The 25,350-nt window shown below is 45.4% G+C and overlaps 1 protein-coding gene across 1 annotated transcript in view; it reads left to right on the top strand.

Annotated features, from left to right (window-relative positions):
• Positions 1 to 25,350, top strand: part of MIS18BP1 (MIS18 binding protein 1) — a 328,661-nt gene that overhangs the window by 81,350 nt on the left and 221,961 nt on the right. The window contains exons 5-6 of the mRNA XM_030214962.1: positions 19,490 to 19,563; positions 19,790 to 19,920. Of these exons, the coding sequence (XP_030070822.1) occupies positions 19,490 to 19,563; positions 19,790 to 19,920 (205 nt within the window). The remainder of the gene's footprint in view (positions 1 to 19,489; positions 19,564 to 19,789; positions 19,921 to 25,350) is intronic.

Here is a 25,350-nt window from a genome sequence, read left to right as displayed (position 1 = left end):
TTAGTAAATTTAAGACCCTAGAAGGAACAACAGGGCCTAATTCAGTCTTAGAAAAAAAAAAAAAATAGAAGAAAGCATTATTAACTAACATCCATAGTGTACAACCCCTTTCCCCATAATTTTAAACTGAAACTTTCTCTTGAGGTAGAAGCTTAACAGCCAAGAGTGTTGGAAAGAATAGTAGCAAGACTCAAACTTTCCTAAAAGAAATTTATTTTCTGTCTTTGCCTCCTGGAGAGGTAGCACTGCTACTGACCTGAATAAGGTGTTAAGGTGTGAGGAAGTAGAATATTCTCAGAGGTTACTACGCTTCCAACTTTTCCATGATAGGCAGTCAACTCTGGAACGCCATACCAAGACTCATTAGAACCAATGAACTTCTACCCTTCCGAATGTTGCTGAAAACATACCTTTTCAAACGAGCCTATTCGAATGACCCAACTTAATCTAATTACCTAAACCACATCTCTAAACCAAACCACTAGCATTACCATACCTTATCCTGCCCCCATATTCCTTCGTCTTCTCATTCTCTATACAATTTGAATCTCTGTAAAATGATGTATCCATATCTTATATTATCTCTGATACACCTTATTCCCATTTATTGTAAGCCGCACTGAGCCTATGTCATCTCTGTTACACTTTGTTACCATTTATTGTAAGCCGCACTGAGCCTGCTATCGAGTGGGAAAGAGCGGGGTATAAATGCTACAAATAAATAAATAATACTGAGGTCATCCTGATTACTGGGCTAGCGTCAAAGGGTTTGTTTGAAGCACTTTCTTTAGAATCCAAACTATGTAGAGAGGAAAGGTCCCATGTTCTGTGCTTGGTAACTTAAAGATTGGGTTTAAAAGAGGAATTGTAGGATATTGATAAAAACAGAATTAAAGTTTGCTTTTTTATTTATTTTTTTTTATTAGCTAGTCTCTATACCCTTTTCCTCATAGTTTAAAAACGTGAATTTTTTGCCACAGCATTAATAGACTCTAGAAGGAACAGCAAAGCCTAGTTCAGTCCTTATTCCCACCCTCCTCCTCAGCTGCCACTCACCCCTAGCTCGACTCAGATGTGCGGGGAAGGGTAGAAAGGAAGGGAATTGTGGTCTCTCCAAAGGATACACAATTTGAAACGGAATGGGGGATTAGTGGGTTTAGAGTGCCATTGGCAATGTACCTCCTTTAGGCATAACTAGAAAGGATGGTTTTTCATTTCCAATGGATTAGTAGATGAATAAGATAACACTACTTAGCTATGATGTAAGAGGCTTAAACTCATCAACCAAAAGGCAACTTTTAGTTAAAGAAGTAGAACTGATGCAGGTGTAGCGTTTGTTCAAGAAATGTATTTTTTGCCTGTTTGTGAGAAATATTGTTTGCATAAGAATTACTCAACCATGTATTTTCCCTCTAATACATTACAACAGAAAACTAGAGGGGTTATGATAGCATTTTCTATAAAGCAGCCTTGGCTAATTAATAAAGTGGTGAGGGATAAGGAGGGGCGATATCTACTACTTGTGGTCACATTGGGATCCTTGGTTTTTACCACTGCTTAATGTTTATGTACCGAATGAAGACCAGGGGGTCTTTTTTTCATACGTTGAATCAGACGCTTCTAAAGCGTCCTTAAGGTAACATATTGGTGGGAGGAGATTTTAATCTAACATTGAATACATTCTTGGATAACTCATCTCAGGGTATCTCCTATAGGAAGACAGATAGACAGACAGGCATTTAAAACTTTTATAGCTCACTGGGGTCTACTAGATCCATGAAGGACATTTTCTCTGGGGTGGGGGGGGGGGGAGGTGGACAGGATTATTCCTTTTTTTCCCCCCCAGTGTATAAATTTCATTCTTTGATTGATTATTTGATAGGGGCTTATCCATTCAAAAGAGAGCGAAGGTGCTTCAGATTTGGCTACGGACATGATCTGACCATTCCCCTTTGCAATTGGACCTTTATTTAGAGTTGGATCAGGGCGGGATTCAGTATTGGCATCTTCCATATCATCAAGCTGATCAATCCATAGACTGGTGGGTTGTGTCCATCTACCAGCAGGTGGAGATAGAGAGCAAACTTTTGCCTCCCTATATGTGGTCATGTGCTGCCGGAAACTCCCCAGTATGTTCTCTATCTCAGCAGGTGGTGGTCACACACAGCAGCAGCTCTGGCTAGGCCTCCAAGCCTAATTCTTAGGTTTTGTTGAGTGCCTGGGGTTGAGGGCTCTTTTGAGCAAGTGCAAACCTGGTAGTGCCAGGTCCCTCCTTATCTCCCCCCTCCCGCTGGCTCCGTTAAAAAAAAAAAAATTTTGAACGTCCTTAAAGGCGTTTATTTCGACGTTTATTTAAACGTTTATTGCAGCTACTCACTGGGACACCAGGTCGTTACAGCTCGGAGCGGCAAGCAGGTAATTTTTACCTTTTTATAGCGGGCAGGGGGTTCCCCGATTCTTCTCCTCGTGGCATATGACGTCGGAGGGCGAGGGCGCAAAGAGTCGCTCCCCGGATCGCTTGAGCGCTTCTAGAGGGGATGCGGGGGTCTTAAAGCCTGATTCGCCCTTGTTGGGTGACACTTTCGTGACCGATGAATGTCCCGGTCCTTCCTCCGGCGTGGCGGTTTTTCCCGCCATAAACGCCCATCCCCCGCTCCTCGCCTCCGCCATCTTGGCCGGCCACGCGGCTCGGACGGCTTCTTCTTGGGCTGCCCTTGAGGTTGGAGACATTAATGCCATGAACGCCCTTAATTTGGGCGATGGCACAAAAGCAGCTAAAGTTAAGCGCCGTTCTTCCCGCGCGGCTCCTTCGCGGAGTGTCGCGCCGGACGCCATTTTGGATGCGCAGCATGTCTCTCCCCCGCTCTCGCGAGCGCCGGTTGAGGGTGCGTCTAGGGCTGTTGCCCAGGCTGCGGAAGTACACAGTCTGGGGGGTTTCTCCCCCGAGTTTGTTTTGCTGCTGCATCAGGCCTTCCTCATGCAAAACGCTGCCCCTGCTCCCTCATCTGGTAAAGTGGTTGAGGTTCCCAGAGGTAAACGCCCTCAGGTTGATTCCCAGGCCTTGGAGGACTTTGTCTCCTCCGATGTAGATGAGGGCAGCGTATCTGAGGTCTCCCAACGGTCCTTTGCGGATTCCTTGGAGGAGACGGAACCCCGCTCGGATGGAGCGGATGACCCCTCTGCAGCGCTTCTTTTTAGCTCAGAGGATTTGTCCAACCTGTTGGTGCAGGCCATGGACACTTTGAAGATTTCCTCTCCGTAGGACGTCTCTCCCTCAGCCCCTGTTGGCTCTGCCATTATGCTGTGGACGAAGCGCCCGCCTAGAACCTTCCACGTGCATGATGCCATGCACACCTTAATTGCGGCTCAATGGGATGTCCCGGAAGCGAGCCTTAAAGTGGCTAGGGCTATGTCCCGCCTCTATCCTTTGGCTGAAAGTGAACGTGAGGCCTCTCTGTGGCCTACCGTGGATTCTTTAATCACTGCGGTGACTAAGAAAACGGCGTTGCCGGTGGAAGGTGGCACGGCCCTAAAGGACGCCCAAGACAGAAGATTGGAGGCGGCCTTAAGGTCGTCCTTTGAGGCAGCTGCTTTAAGTTTGCAGGCCTCAATTTGCGGCTCCTATGTGGCCAGGGCGTGCCTGACTATGGTGCAGCGGGCTTTCCCCTCGGATCTTTCCTTGAGGGCTGATTGGCCGGCCCTGGAATCGGGCTTAGCCTATTTGGCAGACTTGCTGTATGATGTCTTGAGGGCCTCAGCGAAAGGCATGGCTCAGACAATCTCTGCGCGGCGGTGGCTTTGGCTGAAACATTGGTCTGCTGACCACGCCTCTAAATCCCGCCTGGCTAGATTGCCTTTTAAAGGCAAGCTGCTCTTTGGGGTCGAGCTGGACAAAATCGTGACCGATCTCGGCACGTCTAAGGGCAAGAAGTTACCAGAGGTCAGGGCTCGGGCTAGTACTCGCCCTGGTACCTCCAGAGGACGGTTTCAGGAAGCCCGTCGGTACCGCCCGGGCAGGTCGGGCTCCTCTGCCCCCTCTTCCTTCAAGAGGAACTTCTCCCCCAAGCAGCATTCCTTTCGCAGAGACCGCCGTCCCGGAGGTGTCCCCTCCGGTCCTCCCCCAGGGTCTCGTACCCAATGACGGGGCCTTGGTCCACGCCCCAGTACAGATTGGAGGACGGCTGTCCTCGTTTATGGGCGAGTGGACCACAATAACTTCAGACGCTTGGGTGCTGGAAGTCATCAGAGACGGCTACAAGCTAGAGTTCTGCCGACCCTTAAAAGACGGGTTTGTACTCTCTCCCTGCAAGTCTCCGGTCAAGCTGTGGTAGTGCAGCAGACCTTGAACAATCTGATCCGCCTGGGGGCGGTCGTTCCGGTGCCAGAAAATCAGCTTGGCAAGGGATGTTACTCCTTTTTCTTTGTGATACCAAAGAAAGGAGGTTCTGTACGGCCTATCCTCGACCTCAAAGGGGTCAATTGGGCCTTGAAAGTTCGGTACTTTCGCATGGAGATCCTCCGCTCTGTTATAGCGGCAGTGAAGGCAGGAGAGTTCCTGGCATCCTTGGACATCAAGGAAGCGTACTTGCATATTCCCATCTGGCCTCCTCATCAACGCTTTCTGCGTTTTGCAGTATTGGGCCGACACTTCCAGTTCAGAGCCCTTCCGTTCGGGTTGGCTACTGCTCCGCGGACCTTCTCCAAAGTAATGGTGGTCATCGCGGCCTTCCTGAGGAAGGAAGGAGTTCAAGTCCATCCTTATCTGGACAACTGGTTGATCCAAGCCCCCTCTTATGCAGAGTGCGGCAAAGCTGTGAACCGGGTGGTTGCTCTTTTGAGCTCCCTGGGGTGGATCATCAACTGGGAGTAAAGCCAGCTGCGCCCGACTCAGTCCCTGGAGTATCTGGGAGTTCGATTCGACACCCAAGTGGGCAGAGTGTTCCTGCCAGACAATCGGATTGTCAAGCTTCAGGCTCAGGTGGACTAGTTCCTAGTAGCCTCCCCTATTCGGGCTTGGGACTACGTGCAGCTGTTGGGCTCTATGACGGCCACGATGGAAGTAGTGCCCTGGGCCAGGGCTCGTATGAGACCACTACAACAATCTCTGCTGCTGCGCTGGACTCCGATGTCGGAGGATTATGCTGTGCACCTTCCCTTGGGCCCAGCAGTGCGCAAGGCGCTGAGCTGGTGGACGCAGACAGACAAGTTGTCTGCAGGAATGCCTCTGGTGACCCCGGAGTGGATTGTCGTCACGACAGACGCCTCTTTGATGGGCTGGGGAGCCCACTGCTTGGGAAGGACAGCGCAGGGGCTCTGGTCTCCTGCAGAGGCAAGTGGTCTATCAACCTCCTGGAACTCAGAGCCATTCGGTTGGTGTTGTTGGAGTTCATCCCGGTACTGGTGTTGAAGCCTGTACGGGTCCTGTCGGACAATGCCACGGCTGTGGCCTATGTCAACCGCCAGGGAGGTACCAAGAGCGCCCCTCTAGCCAAGGAGGCCATGAATCTATGCCAGTGGGCGGAAGCGAACCTGGAACAGCTGTCAGCGGCCCACATTGCCGGAGTCATGAATGTCAAGGCGGACTTTCTCAGTCGCCATACCTTGGAGCCCGGAGAGTGGCAGCTATCTGCTCAGGTGTTCTTGGACACCACGAAGCGCTGGGGCCAGCCGAGCCTAGATCTGATGGCGTCATCGGCCAATTGCCAAGTGCCGCGCTTTTTCAGCAGAGGACGGGACCCTCGATCCCTGGGAGTAGATGCTCTCCTCCAACAGTGGCCGACACAAGAGCTTCTCTATGTGTTCCCGCCCTGGCCCATGTTGGGCAGGGTGCTAGACCGGGTGGCAAAGCATCCCGGCAGGGTAATCCTGGTGGGTCCGGATTGGCCCAGACGTCCCTGGTATGCGGACTTGATCAGACTCTCAGTCGGCGATCCTCTGCGGCTGCCAGTGGAGCAGGGCCCGTTACATCAGGGTCCCGTGGTGATGGAGGATCCCTCCCCCTTTGGTCTTACGGCCTGGCTATTGAGCGGCAGCGTCTGAGAAAGAAGGGCTTCTCAGACAAGGTCATCGCCACTATGCTGAGAGCGAGGAAGCGCTCTACTTCTACTGCTTACGCCAGGGTTTGGCGTATCTTTGCAGCGTGGTGTGAAGCAGGCTCACTTTCTCCCTTCACTGCTCCAATTTCTTCAGTGTTGGCGTTCCTGCAAGAAGGTCTGGACAAAGGCCTGGCGCTCAGTTCCCTGAAAGTTCAGGTAGCGGCTCTGGCTTGCTTCAGGGGCCGCCTGAAGGGTGCTTCCCTGGCTTCGCAGCCAGATGTGGTGCGCTTTCTCAAGGGAGTTAATCACCTGCGCCCTCCTCTGCACTCAGTGGTGCCTGCGTGGAATCTCAACCTGGTGCTAAGAGCATTGCAGAAGCCGCCTTTTGAACCCTTGTCGAGGGCATCTCTGAAAGACCTGACGTTGAAAGCAGTCTTTTTGGTGGCTATCACTTCAGCCAGAAGAGTTTCCGAGCTCCAGGCGCTCTCATGTCGAGAGTTTTTTCTGCAGTTCACTGAGGCAGGAGTGACTATTCGCACAGTGCCTTCCTTCCTGCCCAAGATTGTTTTTCGCTTCCATGTGATTCAGCAGCTCTGTCTCCCTTCCTTTCGTAGGGAGGTCTACCCAGAGGAATACTCTGCTCTCAATTTCTGGATGTGAGACGAGTCATCATCAGATACTTGGAAGTGACCAATGATTTCCGGATATCGGATCATCTGTTTGTCCTGTTTACAGGTCCTCGTAAGGGTCTGCAGGCTTCTAAGCCTACAGTGGCAAGATGGGCAAGGAAGCCATTGCAGCGGCTTAGGGTCCGTCTCCTTGGAAGAGATTTGCAAGGCGGCAACTTGGGCTTCGGCCCATACCTTTGCCAGGCATTACCGCTTGACTGTGGCTGCTCGGGCGGAGGCCCGGTTTGGAGCTTCAGTGTTGCGGTCAGGGATTTCTATGTCCCGCCCTGGGTGAGTACTGCTTCGGTACATCCCACCAGTCTATGGATTGATCAGCTTGATGATATGGAAGGTAAAATTATGTATCATACCTGATAATTTTCTTTCCATTAATCATAGCTGATCAATCCATAGCCCCTCCCAGATATCTGTACTGTTTATATTCTGGTTGAATTTTAGGTTCAAGTTTAGCCTTCAGTTACTTCAGGAGGACTTCGTGTTCAAGTTCTTCTTTCACTTGGATTCTTCAAGAGTTGAGACGAGTTTGTGTTACAGTGAGCTGCTGCATTCCTCTCCCCTCCGTTTTACGGGGCTGGATTGAGATTTAAATTCTGCCGGCACTCCCTCCCGCTTCGTGCGGCTGTAGGGCAGCTTTGTACCCCTCCCGCTTCGGCGGTGTTAGGGTCAGTCAGCTCCTCCCGCGGTTGCGGTTGCAGGATAAGCCAGATCCCCCCGCATCGGCGGGTGTGGTGTCCCTCCCCCGCTCCGCGGGGATGAGCTGGACGGATTCCCCTCCCCCACTTGTGTGGGGATGAGCTGGGTTAATTCCCCTCCCCCGTTTCGGCGGTGGTGAGCTGGGCAGAGTGACCCTTCGTGGGTGTAATTCTCTAAGTGCTGAGTCCTGCGGATGGAGCTTTGATATCGACATACTGAGGAGTTTCTGGCAGCACATGACCACATATAGGGAGGCAAAAGGTTGCTCTCTATCTCCACCTGCTGGTAGATGGACACAACCCACCAGTCTATGGATTGATCAGCTATGATTAATGGAAAGAAAATTATCAGGTATGATACATAATTTTACCTTGATGATGAGATTTTACAGACTCCTGCTAATGTAAGCCAGTTAGAAAAATAGCTGCTAGAGTACATACAACATAATGATACTGGGGAGGTTGACCCTTTGGAAGGGGCGTAAAGCTGTTATGCATGGAAACTTGATTGCTTTGCAGGCTCACTTAAAGGCTCAGAGAGAGTAAAGAGCGGAATCTGTGTGTGTGGCTAGCAGCATTGGAGTCTGAGGCTTAGAAGAAAGGAGCTCCTTCTCATGTAGGGGATGGTATTCATGCTGTCCAGCTGGAGCTTTGTACATTGCAGATCGCAGACGTGGCTACTAAACTGGAACAGGTGCAACAGACAGGCTATTAATTTGATAATAAAGCAAGCCACCTCTTGGCTCATAAATTACAAACAAGAGCAGCATAGTCACGTGTTGGTTCTGTCTGGGATGCTAGTAGGCATTCGTAGTGCCTTTATTAGTTACTATGAGCAGCTGTATACACCTGATGTATCCTCCACAGAAGAGGAAATACAGTCATATCTGTCCCCTCTTGAAATTCCTAGGATATCATTATTGGAGAGTGAAACTGTCTCCGATAGAGTTAGAGGAGGTCATTTGGGCAATTTTTGAAATGTTATAAATGTTTTGGGAAGTATTTGGCTCCATTATGTCATCGTGCTTTAAACATTTTGGAATCCAAGTGGCACTTGCTGGCCTCCAGATCCCTTGCTATGTGCCTCTTACGGTCCCATCTCCCTCTTAAACACTGAATATAAAATTTTCATGAAAATACCTGCACGTCGAGTTCAGTGTGTGTTGCCCTTTCTGATATATACAGATCAATCAGGGTTTGTGGTCGGACGGCAAACATAAGATAATATTCGCAGAGCAATTCATCTTATTCAACACGCTTATATAGCTCAGACTCCAATGCTGTTCCTGTCACTCGATGCTGAAAAAGGCATTTGTCAGAGTCCATTGGCCTTTTCTGTTTGTCATGTTACGTAGAATGGGATTTTCTGGCAGGTTCGTGACTTGGCTAGCTCAGATTTATGCCCACCCAGAAGCTTGTACAAAAATAAAATGTACCTATACTAATGCGTTTTCATTACATAGGGGACCCGCCAGGGTTATGCGTTATCTCCACCATTATTCACTATGGTAATTGAACCCTTAGCGCAATCTGTATGTCAATATCCCAATATATTTGAATTGTTCTGGGGAGGGGAGGACTATAAATTACAACATTTTGCTGCTGATGTGCTCCTTACCCGTACAGATCCTGAACAATCTTGTATCATATTTAGCTGCGGAGCTGTGACTCTATGGTTCTCTCTCTGGTTTTAAAATTAATATGGCAGAATCAGTAATTTTAAATGTTAACTTGCCTTAGGGCACTAGCGTCATCATCCTTATCGTTGGGCTCACTACCATATACACTATCTGGGGGTAGATTTGACTTCTAATGTCCTGGACCTTTATGCTACAGTCTTAACAGTTAAATTGGAGATAGACAGATAGGAAGGCGTAAATATTTCCTGGTTGGGAAAAATAAATGCAATTAAGATGATGTTCCTGCCCAAATTACTTTATTTATGGCCTTGATTCTTAACCTTCTTTCAGCAATTAAAATGGAAGATCTTTCGTTATGTTTGGAATAAACACCCCCCCAAGGGTACGAGCTAGAGTTATGTATCATACTTAAAAGCTAGGCAGGATGACTGTGCCAGATTTTTTTCTTTATTATCAGGCTGCACAGCTTCACGTTTTGACAGACTGGATAGGACATTCTCCGAAGGTGTGGGTACAGATAGAGCAACATTGGGTGGGCTCTATCCCATTGTAGGTTGTCCCATGGCTGCCTAATAAATAGCTTCTAAGTTGTGTAGGATGGGTACCCCTGGGTATAGGCGTTCCTTTTCAGACCTGGTACATTATAAGAAAGAAGGTCTTCCCTACTAGACTTTGTTTTTTGCAAACGCTTATGGACATGCAGAAATAGAGTGAGAATAGAGGCAGTGAAATAAAAATTGTGAAGGCATCTGCTGACGCAGAGGAAAAGCCTGACTAGTAAGCATTATCATAGACTGCTTATGAAGAATTAAGATGAAGTTTTGTTGTTCAAGAGGCCCCATGTCTGGTGTCTCTACTGCTTGTGTAGTTTTTACTGAAGGGCTGAGCTACAGGTCTGTGTTTATGGGCTATAGCTCAACTCTGTATTCTCTATCTCCATCTGCTGGTTGATGGACATGACTATTCCCACATCCTGGAATAGTGTGAAGAACTAATGGAAAGAAAATTATCTGGTAAGACCTAAGTTCTCCTTGTTTGGTGGTAAAACGGTATGTACCTCATTCTGAGGCTAATGCAGAGCTGTCACTATTGCATTTGATCAAAACAAAACCATCTTATGTGCGACAATATCAGGTCAGTGCGCAAATGTTTATGTTCTTTAGTTTTCCTCTGAACTGTTTCTAGCTGTTTATATGCAAATGATGTATATTTATCTTATACTAGTAAAAAAAGGCCCGTTTCTGACACAAATGAAACGGGTGCTAGCAAGGTTTTCCTCGGAGTGTGTATGTTTGAGAGAGTGTATGTGAGAATGACTGTGTGTGAGAGAGAGAGGGAGAATGTGCGAGTGTGTGAGAGAGGGAGTGAGTCTGGGTGTGAGTGTGTGTGAGAATGAGAGTGTGTGCAAGTGCGTGTGTGAGACACAGTGTGAGAGAGAGAGAGTGTGTTTCACACAGATACAGTGTATGCGAGAGAGAGAGAGTGTGTGTGAGACACAGACTCTCTGTGAGACTGAGTGTATGAGACCAAGAGAGTGTGTGAGTGACTGTGACACAGAGAGAGTGAATGTGATACAGTGTGAGACATAGAGTGTGTGAGAGTGAGAGAGAGAGAAAGACATTGACTGTGAGAGAGAGTGTGTGTGTGACGGAAGCTGGTCTTTCTGCTTCAAGATACGTGAAATTTGACTGAGATTGACACCATATTCTTTAGCAATAGATGCTTGACTTTGTTTGTTTTCTAATTTTTTAAGAACTTCTATTTATTCAGCCAGTGTTAAAGTCTTACAGTTGCGCGACGACGACTACTCCAGTGTACATTTTAACAGCATTCTTTTGCTGCTTCTGCCTGTGGCAGTTAACCAACGAGATTTCAAATTTACTGCCCCTTTGTCACGCGCCAATTGGCTTCCATATTCCATGCGTGCGCTTATGCGGAGTCTTTCCTGCAGAGGAGCAGTCTTAAACCTTGTTTATAAGCGAATCTTGCACTTATCAGTGGTGTACTAAACCAAAGTTTGTCCCCATAGAAATTGATGGCGCCAAAAACGGGACCGAAGTACAGCATGCACTTATCCGACGTGCACTTAAATGGAGTGCACTATGTATATATATGTATATATATATACATATACATTTTGTAAGCATTTTTATATGTATTTATGTGTATAGATTTTAATATCAAATTGTCTTGTATATACACATATACTTTATATGTTTTACTGGTTATTAATTTCATATTTACATTATTTTTATTATGTAGACCCTTGAGGCAGGTGACTCATGCCGAAACACAGTCCCGTGTTGGGTTCTACATGACCGGTTTTAGCTGTTGTTTTAATAAACATTTGGACATACATCCTTGTGTGTGTTTTATGTTGGAAGATCATCTATAACCTACTTCTTCCTATTCCATTGTGGCATCGTAATGGCTTGTCTGTTCCTCCATCTTGGTGGTTTTTGTTTTCATCAAAAAGAGTATTCCATGTGTCCTCCCCCGGTGAATACGCCAGGTCCTCCTCCCATCGCAAAATGTTTTCCCTTCTGAAAATCCCCCACCAGCAGCACTTTCTACATTTTTGAGATGTCCTCTTTGACCACCCCTGAGGCCAAGGCCTCCTCAAACCTATTACCTTGGCCTGCGTCCCACTTGACTATATTGAAGAAAATGTTTCTGTGGCAGTGCAAATCGAGTCTGCAACACCCCCAAAGGAACCATTCCCTGTCAATTAAAACATTGACCAAAGCACTTAAGCCCCAATTGTTCCCATCTCCTGTAAACTACTTCCTGCTCTGTTAAATTGAAGGCACTGTTGTATCATAAAGGAGAAAAAGGGTGAATTTTGCAACCATTGAGCTGTACCGCCAATACTCGGCGATATATCATTATCGTGTGATAAACAAGGGGGTTGTCTCCACCCTGCATAATCAAAATTCTATTCCCAATCCAGGGAAGACAGTATAGCAGGATAGGATTAACTGACTCCATTCCAAAATTACCCAAGGCTTCAAACGTGTTCCATTCAAGTAATGCTCTAAGTTGTGCTGCAAAGGAATACTTCTCAAAGTTTGGACCCCCCCCCCTCCCCCAATGCAATCCCTACTTGTACTCTGATACATTACAACCCTCTTAACTCTAGGGGCTGCTGCTTCCATATATAAGCAAAAGCTTTCTGGGTCTGAAGCCTAAAAAATTGTGACGGGAGTGCTATCGAGAGGGCCGTAAATATAATAATTTTGGCAAAATTAACTTTTAAGTGCCACCACCCTCTCCAACCAAGAAGTCAACCAGCTAAGCCATCTAAATCATGAGTGATCTGCCTTATGCAAGGTTCATAGTTAACTACGAACAGCTTCTCCCAGTCTACAGCTGGATTTATACCCAAATAACGCAGAGAATAGAGACATTAAGCAGTTCAGTTGTCTGCATGTTAACCTTAAACCTTGAAAGCACCACATAAGTTCCCAGTCCCTCCAGAAGAGGAGGGCAGGATGCTTCCGGATCCACAATGGAGAACAGTATATCATCCTCAAATATTGTAATTTTGAAACTCATCCCCTGGTCCACTATCCCTTTAATTCAGGCATTCTCTATAATACGTGTTGCAAAGGTTTCTATTACTAAAGCAAATGAGAGGTGATGGGGCAGTCCTGCTGAGTCCCCCTCCACAATCCTATCGATTTGGAATAAGTACCATTAACTTTGTAAAAGAAAAAATGCAAGGGGATCAGTATAAAGCTGCTGAACCCAATGCATCCAGCGTTCGCCCAGGTCTAGTTTCTTCAACACTGTAAACATAAAAGGCCAGTAGACCCGGTTGAAGGCTTTCTCAGCATCAGATGTTAAAAGTACCATTGGATGTCCTTGCTGTTGAGCCTTCCAGCTTAAATTAAAAATCTTAAGAATATTATCGGGTTCATAATGCTCGACAATAAACCCAGATTGATCAGGGTGGATAAAAGAGGCAGATGATGTTTTATTCGGTTAGCTAAGATCTTACTAAATAATTTTACATCCACATTCCTTTGGAATCAGGGTAACCCCTGCCTTCTATCAGGAGTCAGGTAACTTCTCCACCCATTCCAAAGAATTATATTTATTTGTTTTTGATGATGAACAAGTTAGCATCCACAATTTAAAAAAAAAAAATACAAATCAAAAACATACAAAGACATAAAATACAAAACAATATATATATATATATTGTAAACAATGCTCCTACTGGCTAAGTCCGTGAAGCCTCCTCACCACCAGCACCGAGCTCTCTGTTTTCCTCTTTATGTGTTTCTTCCTCTTTCTTGGGCCTGTTTTTGGGATTTGCCCCCCCAGCCCCCTTTTCTTCAACAGCTCCTCGACTGTTTTAACCCCAGTCCAATTACAGCCAGGGTTCTCTCAGCACAGCTCAAGAAAGTCAGGCTGTTTCTAACACAGTCCAAATACAGCCAGGCTTCTCTCAGCACGGTTCCATGGAGCTAGGCTGTTTCAAACACAGTCCCAGTACAGCCAGGCTTCTCTCAGCACAGCTCAATAAAGTCAGGCTGTTTCTAACACAGTCCAATTACAGCCAGGCTTCTCTCAGCACAGTTCTCTCAGCACAGCTCAATAAAGTCAGGCTGTTTCTAACACAGTCTCATTTACAGCCAGGCTTCTCTCAGCACAGTTCAATGGAGCTAGGCTGTTTCAAACACAGTCCAAGTACAGCCCGGCTTCTCTCAGCACAGTTCTCTCAGCACAGCTCAATAGAGCTAGGCTTTGCGCGGGCTCAAAGCCTTGGGTCCCACCCTCTGGGTCAGTCTCTATTCTCCTGACCTCCTCCCGCTTGACCCAGGCCTCTCCCCTATACCTCCAGTGCAGGCTGAGCCATAGCCAAGAGCTCCATGGGTTCGTCTAAGACCAGCTCAGCCTCCTCTTGCTCCATCGCCTCTGGTTCATTCTCCTCCTTTCCTTCAGTAGCCCAGTCCATTTTCTCCTCCCCCCCACCCCTTTTCCAGCTGATTACACTTTTCTTCATTAACTCTGCTAGGCTGCTTTTCCTTCTCCTGCCACCGGTTCCACCACCTCCTCCCCCAGGTGGGAGAATCAGCTTTTCCTTTTCCCTGGCGGCCCTCTTCTGGAGCTCCTTGGTTCTGCACCCTACTTCTCCTCCCCCGGAGCTCTCCTGTGGCCTTCTGGGAGTTGTAGTTTCCCATCTTTATGTCCCTTTTGGGCAAAACCTGAGCATCCCTAGGGCCTTCCCTCCTACCCTCCGGCTCTCTTTTCTCCGGTGGGTAGCTGGGGTCCCTCTTCCTTTCGGCATATTCCTTACAATATATATATATATATATATATATATATATATAAAATTCTCAACTATCGTGTCACTATACCCTACTATTACACCACTAACCTTATAAAAATAATTTCCTTCAATTTAAACGAGAGACTTCACCAGAAAAACTATACCATTCATGAGTCACTTTATGTTCCTCAGTCAGTGGCCCCACTAGTTCAAGTAAAAAAGTCTTGTAAAATTTTAGACCCACCATCAGGCCCAGGACTTTATCCTGCGGTAATTCCTTAATAGCCTCCACAATCTCAGGCCTAGTAATGGTATTTGAATAGGTCATCCTATCTTGCAAACCAATTTTTGGCAACTGGATGTCACTTATGTAAGCCTCCATATCACCAATGCGAGGAGTATGTTCAGGGGTATAACATTTTTCATAGCACTCCCGAAATCTATCATGAATTTTTTCTGCCTGGAATAATGGCTGACCACTGCTCTCCCTAAGCACTAGATTAGCGTTGTGCTGTTTAAGAACTTTCAAGCTTCTTACCATTAAGCGTCTAGCCTTGTTGCCCTGTTCAAAGTGCTGCCTTAAACAGAAACTCTAAGTCTTGTACTTCCCTAAGCTTTGCCTACAACTTCTTCCAAATCCCTCAAGCCCATGTCCCTTGTTTCTGGAGCAACTCTAGATGCCTAAAGTCCTAATATAAGCCTTGCTGCTTCTTTTTCTCTCTTCCTTTGTCAGCAATAAAATGGTAATTAAACAAAAATCTGAAAAATAGAAGAATGATTATAAACATAATCCAGGCAAGCCTCTCACTTCCTATTAGCTGGCTAAACTGGTATCTTTAAATAAGTACATAAGTAATGCCATACTGGGAAAAGACCAAGGGTCCATCGAGCCCAGCATCCTGTCCACGACAGCGGCCAATCCAGGCCAAGGGCACCTGGCAAGCTTCCCAAACGTACAAACATTCTATACATGTTATTCCTGGAATTTTGGAGTTTTCCAAGTCCGTTTAGTAGCGGTTTATGGACTTGTCCTTTAGGAAACCGTCCAACCCCTTTTTAAACTCTGCTAAGCTAACCGCCTTCACCACTTTCTCCGGCAACGAATTCCAGAGTTTAATTACACGTTGGGTGAAGAAAAATTTTCTCCGATTTGTTTTAAATTTACTACACTGTAGTTTCATCGCATGCCCCCTAGTCCTAGTATTTTTGGAAAGCGTGAACAGATGCTTCACATCCACCTGTTCCACTCCACTCATTATTTTATATACCTCTATCATGTCTCCCCTTAGCCGTCTCTTCTCCAAGCTGTATAGCCCTAGCCTCCTTAGTCTTTCTTCATAGGGAAGTCGTCCCATCCCCGCTATCATTTTAGTCGCCCTTCGCTGCACCTTTTCCAATTCTACTATATCTTTCTTGAGATGCGGCGACCAGAATTGAACACAATACTCAAGGTGCGGTCGCACCATGGAGCGATACAACGGCATTATAACATCCTCACACCTGTTTTCCATACCTTTCCTGATAATACCCAACATTCTATTCGCTTTCTTAGCCGCAGCAGCACACTGAGCAGAAGGTTTCAGTGTGTTATCGACGACGACACCCAGATCCCTTTCTTGGTCCGTAACTCCTAACGTGGAACCTTGCATGACGTAGCTATAATTTGGGTTCTTTTTTCCCACATGCATCACCTTGCACTTGCTCACATTAAACATCATCTGCCATTTAGCCGCCCAGTCTCCCAGTCTCGTAAGGTCCTCTTGTAATTTTTCACAATCCTGTCGCGATTTAACGACTTTGAATAACTTTGTGTCATCAGCAAGTTGAATTACCTCGCTAGTTACTCCCATCTCTAAATCATTTATAAATATATTAAAAAGCAGCGGTCCTAGCACGGACCCCTGAGGAACCCCACTAACTACCCTTCTCCATTGTGAATACTGCCCATTTAACCCCACTCTCTGTTTCCTATCCTTCAACCAGTTTTTAATCCACAATAGGACATTTCCTCCTATCCCATGACCCTCCAATTTCCTCTGTAGCCTTTCATGAGGTACCTTGTCAAACGCCTTTTGAAAGTCCAGATACACAATATCAACCGACTCCCCTTTGTCCACATGTTTGTTCACTCCTTCAAAGAATTGAAGTAAATTGGTCAGGCAAGATTTCCCCACACAAAAGCCATGCTGACTTGGTCTCAGTAATCCATGTCCTCGGATGTGCTCTGTAATTTTGTTTTTGATAATAGCCTCTACCATTTTCCCCGGCACCGACGTCAGACTCACCGGTCTATAATTTCCCGGATCTCCCCTGGAGCCTTTTTAAAAAATGGGCGTTACATTGGCCACCCTCCAATCTTCCGGTACCACGCTCGATTTTAAGGATAAGTTGCATATCACTAGGTTAACAAATCCAAAGCATTTAGGCTCAGTACAGATTGTGCTAGGAGGTGCTGTCCGCACAGAAGAGGAACTGCTGAATTCAGAGACAGAGCAGCTCACTGGTTCTGAACACTTGTTGGCATGGATAGAAGAACCTGAGCTTCTCAGCGCCTTAGAAGTAGAGGTGCTGGTGTCAGAAGAGGAGTTTTGTACCTCCGAGGGGAAGCATCCCGGTGGCTCAGAGCCTTTGTCAGCGTGGCTAGAGGAGCTTGGTTCTATAATCTTATGGTTTTTTAAAACTCTTGTTTTATGGAGTTTTTAGATGCAGCTTTAGATTTCCTAGCATGAGAGTCCTATTGGACAAGTGCTTTATCTGGTGAATTCTTGATTTTTTTTTAACTTGAATGCTTTGCTGATGAGCTCACCTGATCAGATAGGTGTATTTTCTCTTCCAAAAATTCTGTGTTTGTGGCTTCTTATCTTTTGTGCCTTTAGGGGATCTTTTACTAAGCCATGGTAGTGTTTAGAAATTGGCAGTCAATTCCTATGGGGGTCTTGGCTTTTACCACCAGCTGATTTCTACCGTGAGCTAAACATGCTACCGTGGCTTAGTAAAAGACCCCCTTAGTGACATTCTAGCACACTTTGAACAGTTAATATCTGGAGAAGGACCCATACAGCGGACTCGCACAGCTCATAAATCTATTGCAGACGTTTTCTTTTTGCAGTTCAGGCAATGTTTAAAATCGGGCTTGTCAAGCATTATTAACAAAATTGAACTCCATTATGACAATATTGATGACTGAATTTATAGAGAAGAGTGATCATGATAGAAAAACTGAAAGGACTATTCCATTGAGAAGTGGGGGAACATCCGAACAGGCTCAGAGGACTTTTCTAAGTTTTAGAATTTACCTTCGCTCTATCCCGGTGACATCACCCATTTGTGTGGCTGTAGTGATTCTACTTGACCATGAAGCATAAGTAATGCTACTCAGACTCCAATATAATGGAGAGCCAAGGTCAAAATGTGAAGCTTTGTTAATAAAAAAAGAATTTCAAAAGGGCCAAATAAGCAACTGAAGTAAATTACAGGAGATAGTCATGTTGAACACAATACAATCCTTTCAGTTCTTTAAACTTCAAACACTAATCATGAGTGTTGGCCAGGAGCTTCAGCTTTCTACCATCCAGTAGAAATGTCAGTTGTTTGGACTCAAAGAACAAATACTCAGTTCCAGCCAATATTATAATAACATTTATAAGAAAAACACAATTGAAACTGTCTTAACATCAGAATCCCTGACAGGGCCCCCATTTTGCCGAACACTTTCAGGAGGAATATCACTTCAAAAGCATCACGATAATGTGTTACTCCCCACTTCTGCCCTCTAAAGATGGCATCTGAAATATCTTTCATTTAGATAAACAGTGGAAACATTGGCTACCAATCAAATTCATATTAAGTCTTAGGTTGTCTACTGATTGACTACAAGTTGGTGCTTTCTTAATATTGGTCAGTGACATAGAATTATTGTGATAGTTTTTCAATTAATTATAATGAATTGCAGTTTAACAATGAAGGATGAATTAACCCCAAATTGAAGTTCTTTGACATGTTTACTTTTAATCAGTGATGAAAATGAATTGGGGAACTGTCATTTTTTTAAAAGTTTGAACCAGTAATTGATGATAATTATGTCACTGACCAATTTCAGTAAGGTTTCAACTTGTAGCCAATCAGGCAGCTTGAGGCTTAGTATGAATTTGATTGGCAATCAATGTTTCAGTCGCATGTTTAAATGAAGGGTATTCCAGATGCCGTGTTTAGAGGCTAGAAGTGCAGAGCTCCATTCGTATCATGATGCTTTTGAAATGATATTCCTCCTGAAGCAGTGTTTGGCAACATGGAAGCCTTGTGGAGGATTCTGATGTTACAAGGATGCTGTTTAAGTACTGGAAGCATTGTACTAGATTTAAGTTAAATGCCCTTTAGAAATCAACAATTTTGCATTAAGAAGCATGGCAGCTAGAAGGAAACTGGATTGTACTTTAAGCAAAACTTATTTTTCTTAAACAAATAGATGAGTTTTATGGCTGATTTGTGTGACCACAGCTTATCTAGCCATTAAACTACCAGGACTAAAATAAGGTCTGAGATCTCTTCTTCTTATTATGTAGTGCATTGACTTGCATCTATTGGATGGTTAAGAAAAAGAAAATTGGTCAAACCATTTATTTGCACGTAATCACTTTGGATTGGTTTTGGAACCTAGAGAAGTAAAATTTTACATAATTAAATAATAAATTGCCAAACTAGTTTGAGATTCTGTTTGAAAGTTACAAATTTCAAACAAAGTAAGAATTATGAGTACTTAATCATATAATTAAAGGTGATAGCACCTGTTATGGAGAACTGGTCTGTTCTTGTTCCATCTTGTTCTTCCTTATGTATATGTTTGCGAACAGCCCCTTTCTCTGCATGCACACCAACCTGCCATTCATATTAACTCACCCCCAAACACTTGTGCATATTCTCATGTACACACCATTCACTGCCTACACTCCACTGATTAACTTGTTGAGCAAAATGAACCTTTTTTGCAATGCTTAGTGTACAATTTTTAACTTTATAACAATGATATATTTTTTTAACTCTGTGGGAACTTTGATTGATTCATTTGTTCAATTAGTTGCCTTTGCTGTTTCATAAAGCAACTTTATTGTAACCATGCATAATATATCTGTCATGCACATATTATATAAATTTTCAGAAACAAATCTGTCTTCATTCGTGGATTCTGAAAGCTGTCAGTAACAGTGGATTGTGTGTAGAAGGCAAGAGAGAGTAAGTGAACCATTTTTTCTTGTCAGCAATGCATTTTGTTCATTATAGCTTGAACTATTGGTTTGGTCTAAATTCTGTTGTGTGCTTCTTATCTTGGTGCTTTGTGCTAGCTTAATCTTCACTAACAACTGTTTGCTGAACACAGAGGAAATATTCAAGTCATAATATAAATAAGGACATCTGAAGCACAGTACAAAATGTGACATAATGCTAATTTGTTTTCCAGAGATGCAAATGGTATTTACTGGCACAGTAATATCATTGTGGAGCGCCTTGCAAATAATCTAGTAAAATCGCTAACTGGCAGCATCTATGAGTTAAAAGGAAAAATTGATTCATTCACCATGAAGCAAGAAGGTACAGAATTACTTTAATCACTTTTCTATTGTTGCAAGGCTAAACTTGATGATCAATTTTTGCTTACTTTTAAGATAAACCCCCATTCTTTTAAAAAAATAAGTGACTTCAACATGCTACAGGGCTGATCGTGCCTTGGGCATTGTGCTACTGCTGGCAGAATGTAAACAAACTGAAACAAAAAGAAGCTTGAAAAATCACTTTAACATAGTGATAAGATATACATTAATACACTCTGTGCCTCTTTTTGTGCTCTTTCCATAGTAAAAGGAACAGCAGTCATGTTTTAGGGAACAGCTATTTGTGACTCACACTAGGAGATGAATTTGAATATGATTGAACATGTTAAAATTGTTTTTAGCCTACACAAAGTCCGTAGTGAAAAACAACTAAGCCATTAAATCTGGTTAAAGAGTGAAATGCCCCTTAGACTGTGGATAAACTTATTTTGAGAAGTCAAACCTAAACTCCATGCATACTGAGATCATTACAACAGAATTATCTTTTACTACAGTAAAAGTCCAAAAATCCAGATTCCATAAATCTGGAACACCTAAGAATCCGGACCTCTCAAAATTGCGAGTTCCGGACTGCCCGAGAATCCGGACTCCCCCCCCACCCCCCAAAAAAACCCCCCACAGCTCTGAGTTTCTCTTTCCTGGTCCTACCTGTTTGCTCTCCGAGGGCCACCCTCCCTCCCTCCACAGTCACCTCTCTTTTTTCCCCCATACCCGGCTCTGCCCGCTTACTGTCACCTTATCCTGAAGTCTTCATGCTGCAGCACCAGTGGCAGCCTCCCATGCTGTCTCTGGCATTCAATATGCCTTTCCCCTCTGACCCGTCCTGCCCTTCTGGCAAAAGAAAGTTGCATCAGAAGGGGGCGGGACAGGTCAGGGTGTAAAGGCATATTGAATGCCAGAGGCATCCTGTGAGGAAGGCTGCTGCTGCAGTATTTTTTTTTTTTTGTTACGTTTTGTACCCCACGCTTTCCCACTCATGGCAGGCTCAATGCGGCGGGCAATGGAGGGTTAAGTGACTTGCTCAGAGTCACAAGGAGCTGCCTGTGCCGGGAATCGAACTCAGTTCCTCAATTACCCAGGACCAAAGTCCACCACCCTAACCACTAGTATGAAAACTTTGGGGGGGGGGGGGGGAGTGAGAGCAAGTAACCAGAGCCGAGTGTGGGGAAAAAGCGCCTGATGGTGTGGGGATGGAGGTAGGGAAGGAAGGAGGGAGGCATGGGGGGGGGGGGGGGGGGCTCTGAGAGCAAGCAGGCAAGGCTGGGTGTAGGGGAAAAAGATGTCCGACCGTGCGGGGAGGGAGGGAATGAAGGGAGGAGGATTATCAACTTGGGGGCCTGGGCCCCCTAGATACTGAAAACACTAGAAGGATAAGCAAGACGCTGCATTGGGAGGACAGATGCTGGAAGGTGAAGGGAGACAGAGATACTGGAAGGGGAAGACTAGAGGAGGAAGGGAGATCCTGGAAGGGGAAGTGAGATGCTGCATGGGGAAAGAGAAACGCTAGAAAAAGAAGGGAGACGGACGCTGGAAGGTGAGGGGAGGCACTGAGACGCTGCATGGGGAAGAGAGACACAGAGAGGTGCTGGAAGGTGAAGGGAGACAGAAATACGCTGCATGGGGAGGAGAGGCATTAAAATGTGAATTTCAAAAGTACTGCTTGAGAATTCAGAAAATCTAAAAATCTGGTCTGACACTATTTCCTTGAGCAGTCCGGATTTTTGGACTTCTATACTGTGAAATATTTGCTGATTTGAAAGGGAGAGAAAAAGAAAAGTTATTTTGACTAATGGATCATGTTTACTTTTAGAAACTTAGAAATTAAGAAGCCTTTTTACCAAAGCTTGTATTTGCTAATGGATATATTGTGTGCGTTAAGTACTATGTGGCCCATAGGCATGCACTAAGCTTTAGTAAAAGTGCTCCGTTTATTAATGGCCGTTGACTTGCATCACCTGATTATCAGCAAAGTGATCTTAAAGAACCTGATTTTATTTATCTTTCTCGGAAGTGGAATAAAGAGAATATCCTCTATGAATTAGGTTCATAGTATAAAGGCATAGTCAGCATTCAATCGAATTAAAAATAAAAAGAAGCCATTCCACAAAACTGGCCTAGCTTCAGGCAGACTGGGGAGAGAGACATTGAAACTGCAGCAAGGGAAACTGTAGGGAAAAATAGTCTACTAACACTTTCTGCTAAAAAAAAAAAAAGAAAAGGCACAAAGTGTCTGAATCCAACTCAGAGGGGTATCAGCTAAGGAACAGAAGAAGACAAGTACTCACAAGACTGTACCTCTCATTTCCAGAGCACTTTTCAGAGCCTCCTGTGACTGTTCCCATTAGACTTATTCTGCCACTGTTTATTAAAAACAGTGGGGTTGATATTCAAACAGGTTTAACTGGACAGGAGAGGCTCCTGCCTGGATAAACCCTACTGAGCCAGCTATTCCCAGATATTTAGTGGGATTTCAGTGACTCTGTATGGTTAATATCCCCTCTGCCAAAATATTAACTGGCTAGCTTAAGGGTGGAGCATGGGCAGAGCCAGCATTTAATCAGATGGCAGCAATATTCAATAACTTTATCAGCCAAGCTAACTGTGCATCGGTCTGAATAGTACACAGTTCACTTCCTGGTTGCCGCACTAACCTGGATATTTAATGCCGGAGGCTGGACGTGCCCCAGCACTGAATATCCAGGGTTAATTTAGCCTGTGACTTTGAGCTGAAAATCAACCCTGGTGCAGCTACCCCGCAAGCTTCTGACCCACCTTCCCCGTTATGTTTATTAAAACGTTCTATACTGCCCAAGCTGACTAGCAGAACTGGGCAGTCTACAAATTAAATTAAATTACAAATATAAGAAAGAAAAGAGCTACAATTTTTGATAGGAAAATAAAACAAGCAACTAACAGTCAGGGTATAACAATAAGGGTAGACAGAAGGGAAGGCAAGGCTAGATAGCATAGGAAAAACTGGAAGGGTAATGTTTCAGGCGCAGGCAATTTCTAAATTAAGTGTCGAGGTGAAAAGCCTCCTTAAAAAGCCAAGTCTTTAAGTCTGTTTTAAAGTTTTTGAATGAAAGTCCAGAACGCAAAGATAAGGGTAAAGAATTCCAATAGCAGGGGTCGTGAAGAAAAAGGCATGGTGACGTGTGAAGTCAAACTGTGTAGCTTTGGGACCAGCCTATTTTTCCAGTATCTGTAGCTGTTGGTTAATTACAGCTTTGCTATCTGTTTGTTGCAGAATTTTTACTTTGTTTGACCCAATTCTTCTTTAACATATAACATAACCTCACAATTTGATCCACCCTATCATGCTTTATAATTTGTACTCTGGTAACAGTGTCCCGGGCACAATCCTCCCACAGAAGAGGTTTGACAGGTCCAGGCTTTTCTCCCCCAGGTGAAAAGCCCGGACCTGTCAAACCTAAAGCCCTGGAGGTCAGGTGGACCCCTAGAGATGTTAAACCCTTCCCCCTGAAAAAGTAAAAACCCTGGTGGTCCAGTGGGACCTTCCCCACCCCCAAAGGCTAGCCCTAGTGGTCTAGCGTGGACCCTTCAACTCCATCTTACCTTCAAGAAGGAGGAGGGACCTACACTCCCTCCCTCCTTCTGCCACCCGGGGCACCTCCTCAAAACTGCGGTTCCCTGCCCGGTGCATCCTGGGATGCACTGGGCTGAGCTTAATTTCCCATATAAGGGAGAAAACTCCCTTATATGGAAGTTAAGCCCCACCCAGTGTATCACCATTTTGAGGAGGCTTCTGGCAGGATGAGGGAGGGAGTGCTAGTCCCTCCTCCTTGAAGGTAGGATGGGGTTTGGGGGTCCAACGCTACACCACCATGGTTAGCCTTTGGGGGGGGGGGGTCCCACTGGACCACCAGGGTTTTAACTTCTTTCAGGGGGTGGGGGGTTAAATGGGAGTCTGTGGGTCACTGGACCTTCTGGCCCTTATGTGCTTGGAGGGGTGGAGGACCTGGGGTCCACTAGACCATTAGGGCTGTGACAGTCAGTCTCCCCTATTCCTCCCTGCTCGGTAAACCTTAACGTCCGCTCGAAGCTGACATAGGGTTTGCCACGGGAAGAGCATCCTTGTTTGGCTCTGCCCGCTGAGCATTAGGGAGGAATGCCATAGACCCTCTTTTGCATGTATTTGTGTTTGGAGACTGCCATTGTTTCATGTGCTTGCTGGCTGTGATCATTGTGCAGTGACAAGTGTGGGTGCTAATCTGGCACTAATGGCCTCTAGTGCCTGCGTTTGCTTCTGATCATCTGGGCTTCACTCCTTCTAAAGGGTTTATTCCTATTGCTTACACCCCTCCACAGCACCCTGGGTCCTCTCTTTCCCACCTTTCTTATTGCCATCTAACCTGCCTTTTGTTCAGCCCCCTACTCCTATAAGCATGCACCTCATACTGATTAGCTTCCTAAAGCACATGGGGATGGTCTTTAAATATTTGCTGTGAGATCTGCAGGAAGCTGAAGTAGTGTGCAGAGTGCTGGCTGTGCAGGGGAGGTTTAGTACCCATTTTTTGTTCATGTTGACTTCCTGCCTACCTACACAATCGTTCTGTGGGTGGAGGAGCAGGGATTTAAATATGCCGATGTGAGCATGGGACAATTTCGCATCAAAGCATATGCACTGGAGCTAGAGTGGCAAGCCATATTTTTTTTTTTGGGGGGGGGGGGGTATGGGGCACTTGCTACCCCTTAGTAATGCCTCTGGTTTTATGCCCCAACCCCTGTATTCTACAGAATCTCATTCTGAACTAAAAGGCAGAGCAGGTACTGTCCTCAGCACATGGTTCAGACCTCATGTCTAATCTCAGCATTGATACTTGATTTCAGATTTTTACAATATTTTATTTGACAACTACTGTAGCAATACCAAGAAATTCTCCGAGGACAAGCAGGCTGCTTGTTCTCACGACTGGGTGACGTCCGCGGCAGCCCCCACCAACCGGAAATAAGCTTCGCGGGACGGTCAGCACGCAGGGCACGCCCACCGCGCATGCGCGGCCGTCTTCCCGCCCGTGCGCGACCACTCCCGCCAGTTACTTTTTTTCCGCGACTGAGAGAGTTGTGTTTTCCCCTCTCTCTCGTTTCAGCCGCCGGATTTTTTCGACCGCGTTTACGCGGATCGTCGCTTTTGGCCTGTTCGGCCTCTTCTTTTTCTTCTTTCTCTTTTATAAAAAAAAAAAAAAAAAAAAAAAGAATTTTGCGCGTGTGGAGCACGCGCTCCTTCTTTTCCCTCGCTTTCTAGCGGGGACGCCTCGTTGCGGCCTAGTGGCCGCTCGGTCGGTTACAATTTTCGTGGTGTGATTTTAGCCACCATTGCCGACTTTGACTTCGCCGACGCGATTTTTCCGTCGATGTCCTCGAAGGTCCCGAGTGGATTTAAAAAGTG

Source organism: Microcaecilia unicolor, chromosome 9 (genome assembly GCF_901765095.1).
Source record: "Microcaecilia unicolor chromosome 9, aMicUni1.1, whole genome shotgun sequence".
Lineage (NCBI taxonomy): Eukaryota > Metazoa > Chordata > Amphibia > Gymnophiona > Siphonopidae > Microcaecilia > Microcaecilia unicolor.
The sequence above is the reverse complement of the archived record's forward strand: the minus strand, read 5'-3'. Positions and strand labels throughout refer to the sequence as shown.